Source organism: Panulirus ornatus, chromosome 56 (genome assembly GCF_036320965.1).
Source record: "Panulirus ornatus isolate Po-2019 chromosome 56, ASM3632096v1, whole genome shotgun sequence".
Taxonomy (NCBI): domain Eukaryota; kingdom Metazoa; phylum Arthropoda; class Malacostraca; order Decapoda; family Palinuridae; genus Panulirus; species Panulirus ornatus.
In genome coordinates, this window is record NC_092279.1 from 31,669,297 (window position 1) to 31,681,901 (window position 12,605).

Here is a 12,605-nt window from a genome sequence, read left to right on the forward strand (position 1 = left end):
TAATAATGGATATATGGGCATACATTGGTAGGTTTTCTGTATATGCTAAACTTAAACTTGTTTCCCTGCCTATGGATCATGCAACATAAAAATGGTAACATACCATTATTTTCATTTTCTACAGTAAATTTAATGGAAGGTACTAAATTGTTAAGTAAGGGGAAAAATATTTGTAACTTTTCATTTGTTGGCCAAACACAAAGAACATCACGTACATACCTAAACCAAATTGCATTAGAAGGTAAGATATCCTTTAGTAATTTTGTTTAAAAAGAATTCCATATAAAGATTACTTAGTGCAGGTGAGAGAGGGTTACCCATTGTCATACCAAATTTTTGAGCATAATACTCTCCATTGAATTGAAATACACAGTCTTTTATACACAATTTTATCAGTTCAATGAAAACAGACTTCGAAACAGGTAAATATTCTAAAAGGTCATCAAGTAAAACTTTTGTGAAAAGTGAGGACACATCAAAGCTAACAAGTTTGAAATCAAAATCAACATTGATATTGTTTAGCTTGTTGACTAAATCTACATTGTTCATGATATTAGAATTTGATACCTTACCCACTAAAGGGCTTGATAAAGAAACTAACCATTTTGACAATCTATATGTGATGGAGCCTACTGAACTCGCTATAGGTCTTGCTGGAAAATTCTGTTTATGTGTTTTGATAAGTCCATACATACATGGCAATGAAGGGGTCAAAGATGACAAACTTTTGATAAGAGAACCATTACCTTTCAACAACAACTTCATTTCTTTATTGAAATGGGAATGAACTGCTTCTAAGGGATTTTTACTGAGTTTAGAATATGTTGTGTCATCATTTAAAAGATCATTCATTTTAGATAATTACTTTTGTCTAAAATCACAACAGTGTTAGCCTTATTTGCTCTAGTAATATGTATATCATTGTCTTTTTTTAAGGTGTTAATAGCTCTTATGAATCTTTTAGGGCAATTAGCTTCCACTGGTTTTGACAAACTGGCATACACTAAACCCTTACAGATACTAATTTCATCATAAGTTAAAGTACCGTATTTCTCCAAATTACAAAAAGACTTTGTGACATCAACACAACTGGCTTCCCTGTTAGAGCACACAAAGCTTAATCCATAGCCTAATGCACACAAGGAATCTTTATCTAGTTGTTTATTAGACAGGTTTATCACAAAAGAAGGGTTTGTGTTCTTAGTCCAGTCGCTGTTTTTGATAAGATGGTCCAACTTACAATTTAGTGTCATTTATAGCCTATTGCGTTCATTCCTTAATCTATCATAGCAATAGTCCAACATCCGGTTCTTCCAATATGTCGGTATTGCCATTTGAAAGAACCGGTTGTTGGACTGTGTTGGTTCCTGCTGAAGGAGGCGAAGCTGGGGTCCTCCTGCTTCCCTGGTGTATGGTGGTCACTGTGGAGGCTTGGCTCCTGCTGAAGGAGGCGAGGCTATGTCACCATTCATCATGAGACTCGCTCATCAAACGTGTCATTATGTCCACCCTAACCCGGGGTCTGTGACCCACCCAGCCATGGTGGTGGAGGCGCCGGCCTGGCCAGGGGAGACCGTGTTTATATCTTTCTCTCTTATGTAACCTGTGTGTGTGTGTGTGTGTGTGAGGTAGACATTACCTATCTAACTACCTCCCTAGCTACTTACCTATCTGCCTACCTATCTACCTACCTACCTACCTATCTACGTACGTACCTACCTACCTACCTCCCTACCTACCTATCTACATACCTTTCTATCTACCTACCTACTTACTTACCTACATACATATCTACCTACTTACCTACTTACCTACCAACCTAACCATCTACATACCTAACGACATACATACATACCTGTCTACCTACCTACTTACCTACCTATCTACGTACGTATGTACGTACGTACCTACTTACCTACCTACCTATCTACCAACATACTTATCTACCTACCTACCTAACTACCTATCTGCCTACCTACTTACCTACCTACCTATCTACATACGTACCTACCTACCTACATACTTACCTACCTCTACGTACCTACCTATCAACCTACTCACCTAACTATCTACCTACCTACCTACATATCTGCATACTTACCTTCCTACCTACCTCCCTATCTACCTACCTACATTCCTACCTACATACCTACATACATACATACCTAACTTCCTAACTACCTATCTACATACCTGCCTTCCTACCTACCTAACTACCTACATACCTACCTACCTACCTATTTACCTACCTACCTACCTACCTACCTACCTACCTAACTACCTACCCACCTACCTGCCTACCTTCCTACCTACGCACCTACCTACCTACTTACGTACCTACATATCCCACATACCTACCTACCTACCCACCTATCCACCTACCTACCTACCTACCTACCTACATATCCTACATACCTACCTGCCTACCCATCTATCTACCTACCTACCTACCTACCTACCTACCTACCTACCTACCTACCTACATACATACATACTTACATACATACATACATACATACAAACACATATTCCTACCTTCCTACCTACCTACCTTTGTACCTACATACCTACCCTCCTACCTATCTACCTATCTTCCTACGTACCTACCTACCTACCTACCAACTTACATACATTCATACGTACATACATACCTATCTACTCACTTACCTTGCTACTTACCCACCTATCTACCTACCTAATTACCTTCTACCTACCTACATACCAACCATCTTACCTACTTACCTTCCTATCTATCTACATACCTACCCTCATACCTACCTACCTACCTATCTACCTACCTATCTAGTACCTACTTACTTACCTACCTATCTACCTATATGCCCACCTTCCTTCCTACCTACCTATCTACCTACCTACCTATCTTCCTACCTACCTACATACATACATACCTACCTTCCTACCTACCTATCTACCTATCTACCTACCTACGACGTGGTTCAGCCATGCAGTCTGGGGTCAGTGGTCAGCGGGCGTCTTGCTTGGTGTATCAGACCATCCCCCTCAGCAGGCTGCTCACCTGTACTTACCTTACATAGTGATCGCTTCCTTCCTTCATCTGGGACTGATTTCTACAACATGAGTTTTCTTTCAAATATATCTGTAGTCTCAGCACGCATCTTCCTTATTCCTCCTGGCAGTACGAGCGATAATTGCTCTAGCTTCCTGCCCGGTCTCTTCTATATTGTTGTCTGTGTTCTATAGTGTTCTGGAAGACTGAACGACTCTGTATCTTGCCTGTTCAGAGGCTTTCAGGTTGAACACAGTGTCTTGTATGCGTTCACTTCTTTATAGGCTGTGTAGCTTGTCTCTGAGAGAGAGAGAGAGAGAGAGAGAGAGAGAGAGAGAGAGAGAGAGAGAGAGAGAGAGAGAGAGAGAGAGGAGGTGAACGATGATAACTTCCAGAGCGGGTGTTGCCACGCGAAGGGATAACACAACTACCGAAATAACGAAGAACAAAACCTGGGTTAGAAACATTGTCCAAGATACTCTAATGAATTGAAGACCTGCCCTGGTCAGCCTTCATTATCACACACACACACACACACACACACACCTGTAGGCCTAAGCGGTAATAAGGCTCCATATTTCCTGGTCATTAATGATCCATTCATAAAATGGGTCTCAGGGGGAACCAGGGACGTCTGGCAGCGCGGGCCGGTCACACTGCCAGCGGTGTGTGTGTGTGAATGAACCGCCTCTTGGAAAACCTTAACCTGGCCTCCAGCTATGACACAGGTGTACTTGCGCTAGTTTTTCGCTGGTAAAGATGCGAAGGTAATTATATAGTTGTGTGAGTGGCCGCATACCAGCGCTTCCGTCACGTTTGGGCCTCGGGCGGGGCGCAATAGTTTGGTATTTAACATAACCTCTGGGGAAACCGTTGTCGCACGCCTGAAACTGTTATCATACCGCACGTCGTATGTTACATTATATCATATTGTAATGCATTAAGGCAATTGATTATTCACGATCATATTAGCAGAAATTATAAACGATATATATATATATATATATATATATATATATATATATATATATATATATATATATATATATATATATATCTTTTTCTTTTTCTTTCAAACTATTCGCCATTTCCCGCATTAGCGAGGTAGCGTTAAGAACAGAGGACTGGGCCTTGAGGGAATACCCTCACCTGGCCCAATTCTCTGTTCCTTCTTTTGGAAAATTAAAAAAAAAAAACGAGAGGGGAGGATTTCCAGCCCCCGCTCCCTCCCCTTTTAGTCGCCTTCTACGACACGCAGGGAATACGTGGGAAGTATTCTTTCTCCCCTTTCCCCAGGGATATATATATATATATATATATATATATATATATATATATATATATATATAAACCATGGAGACATCACACACCCCTGCCGCAAACCTACATTCAGTGGGAACCAATCACTTTCCTCTCTTCCTACACGTACACATGCCTTACATCCTCGATAAAAACTTTTCACTGCTTCTAACAACTTGCCTCCCACACCATATATTCTTAATACCTTCCACAGAGCATCTCTATCAACTCTATCATATGCCTTCTCCAGATCCATAAATGCTACATACAAATCCATTTGCTTTTCTAAGTATTTCTCACATACATTCTTCAAAGCAAACACCTGATCCACACATCCTCTACCACTTCTGAAACCACACTGCTCTTCCCTAATCTGATGCTCTGTACATGCCTTCACCCTCTCAATCAATACCCTCCCATATAATTTACCAGGAATACTCAACAAACTTATACCTCTGTAATTTATGGATGGGGTTGTTAGGGAGGTGAATGCAAGAGTTTTTGAAAGAGGGGCAAGTATGAAGTCTGTTGGGGATGAGAGAGCTTGGGAAGTGAGTCAGTTGCTGTTCGCTGATGATGCAGCGCTGGTGGCTGATTCATGTGAGAAACTGCAGAAGCTGGTGACTGAGTTTGGTAAAGTGTGTGAAAGAAGAAAGTTAAGAGTAAATGTGAATAAGAGCAAGGTTATTAGGTACAGTAGGGTTGAGGGTCAAGTCAATTGGGAGGTGAGTTTGAATGGAGAAAAACTGGAGGAAGTGAAGTGCTTTAGATATCTGGGAGTGGATCTGGCAGCGGATGGAACCATGGAAGCGGAAGTGGATCATAGGGTGGGGAAGGGGGCGAAAATTCTGGGAGCCTTGAAGAATGTGTGGAAGCCGAGAACATTATCTTCGGAAAGCAAAAATGGGTATGTTTGAAGGAATAGTGGTTCCAACAATGTTGTATGGTTGCGAGGCGTGGGCTATGGATAGAGTTTGTGCGCAGGAGGATGGATGTGCTGGAAATGAGATGTTTGAGGACAATGTGTGGTGTGAGGTGGGTTGATCGAGTAAGTAACGTAAGGGTAAGAGAGATGTGTGGAAATAAAAAGAGCATGGTTGAGAGAGCAGAAGAGGGTGTTTTGAAATGGTTTGGGCACATGGAGAGAATGAGTGAGAAAAGATTGACCAAGAGGATATATGTGTCGGAGGTGGAGGGAACGAGGAGAAGAGGGAGACCAAATTGGAGGTGGAAAGATGGAGTGAAAAAGATTTTGTGTGATCGGGGCCTGAACATGCAGGAGGGTGAAAGGAGGGCAAGGAATAGAGTGAATTGGAGCGATGTGGTATACCGGGGTTGACGTGCTGTCAGTGGATTGAATCATGGCATGTGAAGCGTCTGGGGTAAACCATGGAAAGCTGTGTAGGTATGTATATTTGCGTGTGTGGACGTATGTATATACATGTGTATGGGGATGGGTTGGGCCATTTCTTTCGTCTGTTTCCTTGCGCTACCTCGCAAACGCGGGAGACAGCGACAAAGCGCAAAGAAAAAAAAAAAAATATATATATATATATATATATATATATATATATATAGTATAGTATATATATATATATATATATATATATATATATATATATATATATATATATATATATATATATATATAGTATATATATATATATATATATATATATATATATATATATATATATATATATATATATATATATATATTATAGCATATATATATATATATATATATATATATATATATATATATATATATATATATATATATATATATATATATATATATATATATATATATACTATCCCTGGGGATAGGGGAGAAAGAATACTTCCCACGTATTCCACGTATTTCCTGCGTGTCGTAGAAAGCGACAAAAAGGGGGTTGTTTAATTTGTTTATGAATGGGGTGGTTAAGGAAGTGAATGCAAGAGTTTTGGAGAGAGGGGCAAGTATTCAGTCTGTTCTGGATGAGAAGGCTTGGGAAGTGAGTCAGTTGTTGTTCGCTGATGATACAGCGCTGGTGGCTGATTATGTGAGAAACTGCAGAAGTTGGTGACTTAGTATGGTAAAGTATGCGAAAGGAGAAAGTTGAGAGTAAATGTGAATAAGAGCAAGGTTACTAGGTTCTGTATGGTTAAAGGACAAGTTAACTCGAATAGAAGTATGAATGGAGAAAAACTGGAGGAAGTGAAGTGTTTTAGATATCTGGGAGCTGACTTAGCAGCGGATGGAACCATGGAAGCGGAAGTGCGTTACAGGGTGAGGGAGGGGGCAAATGTTCTGGGAGCGTTGAAGAACGTGTGAAAGACGAAGACGTTATCTCGGAGAGCAAAAATGGGTATGTTTGAAGGAATAGTGGTAGTGGTACCAACAATGTTATATCGTTGCGAGGCATGGGCTATAAATAGGGTTGTGCGGAGGAGGGTGGATGTGTTGGAAATGAGATGTTTAAGGACAATATGTGGTGTAAGGTGGTTTGACCGAGTAAGTTACGAAAGGGTAAGAGAAATGTGTGGTAATAAAAAGAGTGTAGTTGAGAGAGCTGAAGAGGGCGTGTTGAAAGGAAAGATTGACAGAGGTGGAGGGAAGAAATAGAAGCGAGTGACCAAATTGGAGATGGAAGGATGGCGTGAAAAGCATTTTGAATGATCGGGCCTGAACATACAGGAGGTTGAAAGACGTGCAAGAAATAGAGTGAATTGGAAGGATATGGTATACCGGGGTCGACGTGCTGTCAATGGATTGAACCAGGGCATGTGAAGCGTTTGGGGTAAACCATGGAAACTTCTGTGGGGCCTGGGTGTGGAAAGGGAGCTGTGGTTTCGGTGCATTATACATGACAGCTAGAGACTGGTGTGCTCTTGGGTGGAGAGTTCCTTGTTCCTGGTGTGTTCCTGTGTGGAGAGTTCCTTGTTCCTGGTGTGTTCCTGTGTGGAGAGTTCCTTGTTCCTGGGTGTGTTCCTGTGTGGTGAGTTCCTTGTTCCTGGTGTGTTCCTGTGTGGAGAGTTCCTTGTTCCTGGTGTGTTCCTGTGTGGAGAGTTCCTTGTTCCTGGTGTGTTCCTGTGTGGAGAGTTCCTTGTTCCTGGTGTGTTCCTGTGTGGAGAGTTCCTTGTTCCTGGTGTGTTCCTGTGTGGAGAGTTCCTTGTTTCTGGTGTGTTCCTGTGTGGAGTTCCTGGTGTGTTCCTGGATGGAGAGTTCCTTGTTCCTGGTGTGTTCCTGTGTGGAGTTCCTGATGTGTTCCTGGGTGGAGTTCCTGGTGTGTTCCTGGAAGGAGAGTTCCTTGTTCCTGGTGTGTTCCTGGATGGAGAGTTCCTTGTTCCTGGTGTGTTCCTGGGTGGAGTTCCTGATGTGTTCCTGGGTGGAGTTCCTGGTGTGTTCCCGGATGGAGAGTTCCTTGTTCCTGGTGTGTTCCTGTGTGGAGTTCCTGGTGTGTTCCTGGGTGGAGTTCCTGGTGTGTTCCCGGATGGAGAGTTCCTTGTTCCTGGTGTGTTCCTGTGTGGAGTTCCTGGTGTGTTCCTGGGTGGAGAGTTCCTTGTTCCTGGGTGTGTTCCTGGGTGGAGTTCCTGGTGTGTTCCTGGGTGGAGTTCCTGGTGTGTTCCTGGGTGGAGTTCCTGGTGTGTTCCTGGGTGGAGTTCCTGGTGTGTTCCTGGGTGGAGTTCCTGGTGTGTTCCTGGATGGAGAGTTCCTTGTTCCTGGTGTGTTCCTGGGTGGAGAGTTCCTTGTTCCTGGTGTGTTCCTGGGTGGAGTTCCTGGTGTGTTCCTGGGTGGAGTTCCTGGTGTGTTCCTGGATGGAGAGTTCCTTGTTCCTGGTGTGTTCCTGTGTGGAGTTCCTGGTGTGTTCCTGGGTGGAGAGTTCCTTGTTCCTGGGTGTGTTCCTGGGTGGAGTTCCTGGTGTGTTCCTGGGTGGAGTTCCTGGTGTGTTCCTGGGTGGAGTTCCTGGTGTGTTCCTGGGTGGAGTTCCTGGTGTGTTCCTGGATGGAGAGTTCCTTGTTCCTGATGTGTTCCTGGGTGGAGTTCCTGGTGTGTTCCTGGGTGGAGTTCCTGGTGTGTTCCTGGGTGGAGAGTTCCTTGTTCCTGGGTGTGTTCCTGGGTGGAGTTCCTGGTGTGTTCCTGGGTGGAGTTCCTGGTGTGTTCCTGGGTGGAGTTCCTGGTGTGTTCCTGGGTGGAGTTCCTGGTGTGTTCCTGGATGGAGAGTTCCTTGTTCCTGATGTGTTCCTGGGTGGAGAGTTCCTTGTTCCTGGGTGTGTTCCTGGGATGAGAGTTCCTTGTTCCTGGTGTGTTCCTGGATGGAGAGTTCCTTGTTCCTGGTGTGTTCCTGGGTGGAGTTCCTGGTGTGTTCCTGGGTGGAGTTCCTGGTGTGTTCCTGGGTGGAGAGTTCCTTGTTCCTGGTGTGTTCCTGGGTGGAGTTCCTGGTGTGTTCCTGGGTGGAGTTCCTGGTGTGTTCCTGGGTGGAGTTCCTGGTGTGTTCCTGGGTGGAGTTCCTGGTGTGTTCCTGGGATGAGAGTTCCTTGTTCCTGATGTGTTCCTGGGTGGAGTTCCTGGTGTGTTCCTGGGTGGAGTTCCTGGTGTGTTCCTGGATGGAGAGTTCCTTGTTCCTGGTGTGTTCCTGGGTGGAGTTCCTGGTGTGTTCCTGGGTGGAGTTCCTGGTGTGTTCCTGGATGGAGAGTTCCTTGTTCCTGGTGTGTTCCTGGATGGAGTTCCTGGTGTGTTCCTGGGTGGAGTTCCTGGTGTGTTCCTGGATGGAGAGTTCCTTGTTCCTGGTGTGTTCCTGGGTGGAGAGTTCCTTGTTCCTGGGTGTGTTCCTGGGTGGAGTTCCTGGTGTGTTCCTGTGTGGAGTTCCTGGTGTGTTCCTGGGTGGAGTTCCTGGTGTGTTCCTGGGTGGAGTTCCTGGTGTGTTCCTGGGTGGAGAGTTCCTTGTTCCTGATGTGTTCCTGGGTGGAGTTCCTGGTGTGTTCCTGGGTGGAGTTCCTGGTGTGTTCCTGGGTGGAGAGTTCCTTGTTCCTGATGTGTTCCTGGGTGGAGTTCCTGGTGTGTTCCTGGGTGGAGTTCCTGGTGTGTTCCTGGGTGGAGAGTTCCTTGTTCCTGATGTGTTCCTGGGTGGAGTTCCTGGTGTGTTCCTGGATGGAGAGTTCCTTGTTCCTGGTGTGTTCCTGGGTGGAGAGTTCCTTGTTCCTAGGGTGTTCCTGGATGGAGAGTTCCTTGTTCCTGATGTGTTCCTGGGTGGAGAGTTCCTTGTTCCTGCTGTGTTCCTGGGTGGAGTTCCTGGTGTGTTCCTGTGTGGAGTTCCTAGTGTGTTCCTGGGTGGAGCGTTCCAGGGGTTCCTTCCCCTGCCGTGTCCACAGGTGGAACAGGTAAGGTGAACACAGAGACTCATTGGTAACGTTTCTCGTCCAGAGATGCAACTGGCCGCGGGGCAAGGTGATGGGTGGGTCGTCCGTCCTCAACTACATGTTGTACGTCCGCGGCAACAGACGGGACTACGACCAGTGGGAGGCCCTGGGCAACCCTGGCTGGGCCTTCCACCATGTCCTCCACTACTTCAAGAAGTCAGAAGACAACAGGAACCCCTACATCGCCAGGAACGGTGAGTGTGGCTCCTGCCGGCATACCGCAGGTCACAATGCTCTGCATGAGGGTAGAACAGGTCAGGGCTGTTATGCAGGTAGAACAGGCGATGGATGGTATCTAGGTTGGTGAAACAGGTGATGGGTGTTCTTCACGGAGTAGAACAGGTGATGGGTGTTCTTCACGGAGTAGAACAGGTGATGAATGTTCTCTGGGAAGAACTTTGGATAGTTTTATATATAAGAGATAACGAGGTAATGAGTACATTGAAGTGTATTTGTAAAATACTGAATTTCATGAATATATCTTCATAATTAAAGGTAATTATCCCCACATATGTACCTATATAGTAACGGGAAATTCTCGTAATTTAACTGATTACTTTTTCTTGATGTCATTATGGCAGAATTTGTATGAAATTTAGATATTACAATCAATCGTCTTTGTCTTAACTGGAAGCTGCCATTGTCTTACATGCCTTCATGTGTGCATTCCTTCATTCACTATGTGAAGTCTTCCTTCTCCCCCTGTCGTGTGACCTGACCTGACCTGACCTGTCACTTGGTGATGACAGTGGAGTACCACGGTACGGGCGGCTACCTGACGGTGCAGGAGGCGCCCTGGAGGACGCCCCTGGCCACGGCCTTCGTCCAGGCCGGCGTCGAGATGGGCTATGACAACAGAGATTACAACGCTGAGTTCCAGACTGGTGAGTGACGTCACACCCCTGGTGGTGAGGCTGGGGTTCTGATGGGCCGCAGTTGTGGAGGTGTGAGAACCGGGGGAGGGAAGAGGTCGTGGTTAACTAGCAGCTCTGATGGTCTCGAACTGATGACCCCCACCAGACGCCTCTACACGGCCAGTGTTGACCCACAAGGTCATCAGGGGTCACATGTATGTCCTCCCTCACTGGTGGTGAGAGTCGTTACTAAACATCCACTCACTGATTACCTTGCTCCTCATGATTACCTTGCTCCTCATGATTACCTTGCTCCTCATGATTACCTTGCCCCTCATGATTACCTTACTCCTCATGATTACCTTGCTCCTCATGATTACCTTACTCCTCATGATTACCTTATTCCTCATGATTACCTTACTCCTCATGATTACCTTGCTCCTCATGATACCTTGCTCCTCATGATTACCTTGCTCCTCATGATTACCTTACTCCTCATGATTACCTTGCTCCTCATGATTACCTTACTCCTCATGATTACCTTGCTCCTCATGATTACCTTGCTCCTCATGATTACCTTACTCCTCATGATTACCTTACTCCTCATGATTACCTTGCTCCTCATGATTACCTTACTCCTCATGATTACCTTGCTCCTCATGATTACCTTGCTTCTCATGATTACCTTACTCCTCATGATTACCTTACTCCTCATGATTACCTTGCTCCTCATGATTACCTTACTCCTCATGATTACCTTGCTCCTCATGATTACCTTACTCCTCATGATTACCTTGCTCCTCATGATTACCTTGCTTCTCATGATTACCTTACTCCTCATGATTACCTTACTCCTCATGATTACCTTACTCCTCATGATTACCTTGCTCCTCATGATTACCTTACTCCTCATGATTACCTTACTCCTCATGATTACCTTGCTCCTCATGATTACCTTACTCCTCATGATTACCTTGCTCCTCATGATTACCTTACTCCCCATGATTACCTTGCTCCTCATGATTACCTTACTCCTCATGATTACCTTGCTCCTCATGATTACCTTACTCCTCATGATTACCTTACTCCTCATGATTACCTTGCTCCTCATGATTACCTTACTCCTCATGATTACCTTAGCCCTTGAGATTACCTTAATCCTTATGACTACTTTGCTCATGATAATTGCCTTACTCTCATAATTGCCATATCCCTTATGATTACCTTACTCCTAATGATTGCTTTACTCCTTATAATTGCCTTAGTTCTCATGATTACCTTACTCCTCATGATTAATCATTATAATTGCCCTACTTCTCATAATTGCCATACACCTCACGATTACCTTACTCCTCATGATTACCTTACTCCTCATGATTACCTTACTCCTCATGATTAATCATTATAATTGCCCTACTTCTCATAATTGCCATACACCTCACGATTACCTTACTCCTCATGATTACCTTACACCTCATGATTACCTTACTCCTCATGATTAATCATTATAATTGCCCTACTTCTCATAATTGCCATACACCTCATGATTACCTTACTCCTCATGATTAATCATTATAATTGCCCTACTTCTCATAATTGCCATACACCTCATGATTACCTTACTCCTCATGATTAATCATTATAATTGCCCTACTTCTCATAATTACCATACACCTCACGATTACCTTGCTCCTCATGATTACCTTACTCCTCATGATTACCTTACTCCTCATGATTACCTTACCCCTCATGATTACCTTACTCCTCATGATTACCTTACTCCTCATGATTACCTTACTCCTCATGATTACCTTGCTCCTCATGATTACCTTACTCCTCATGATTACCTTACCCCTCATGATTACCTTACTCCTCATGATTACCTTACTCCTCATGATTACCTTGCTCCTCATGATTACCTTACTCCTCATGATTACCTTACCCCTCATGATTACCTTACTCCTCATGATTACCTTACTCCTCATGATTACCTTGCTCCTCATGATTACCTTGCTCCT

General features: G+C 44.2%; 1 protein-coding gene across 2 annotated transcripts in view; it reads left to right on the forward strand.

The window, feature by feature from the left end:
* Window positions 1-12,605, forward strand: part of LOC139766053 (glucose dehydrogenase [FAD, quinone]) — a 178,576-nt gene that overhangs the window by 133,064 nt on the left and 32,907 nt on the right. For both annotated transcript variants that reach the window (XM_071694200.1, XM_071694199.1), the window contains exons 3-4: window positions 9,738-9,927; window positions 10,483-10,617. In XM_071694200.1, the coding sequence (XP_071550301.1) occupies window positions 9,738-9,927; window positions 10,483-10,617 (325 nt within the window). The remainder of the gene's footprint in view (window positions 1-9,737; window positions 9,928-10,482; window positions 10,618-12,605) is intronic.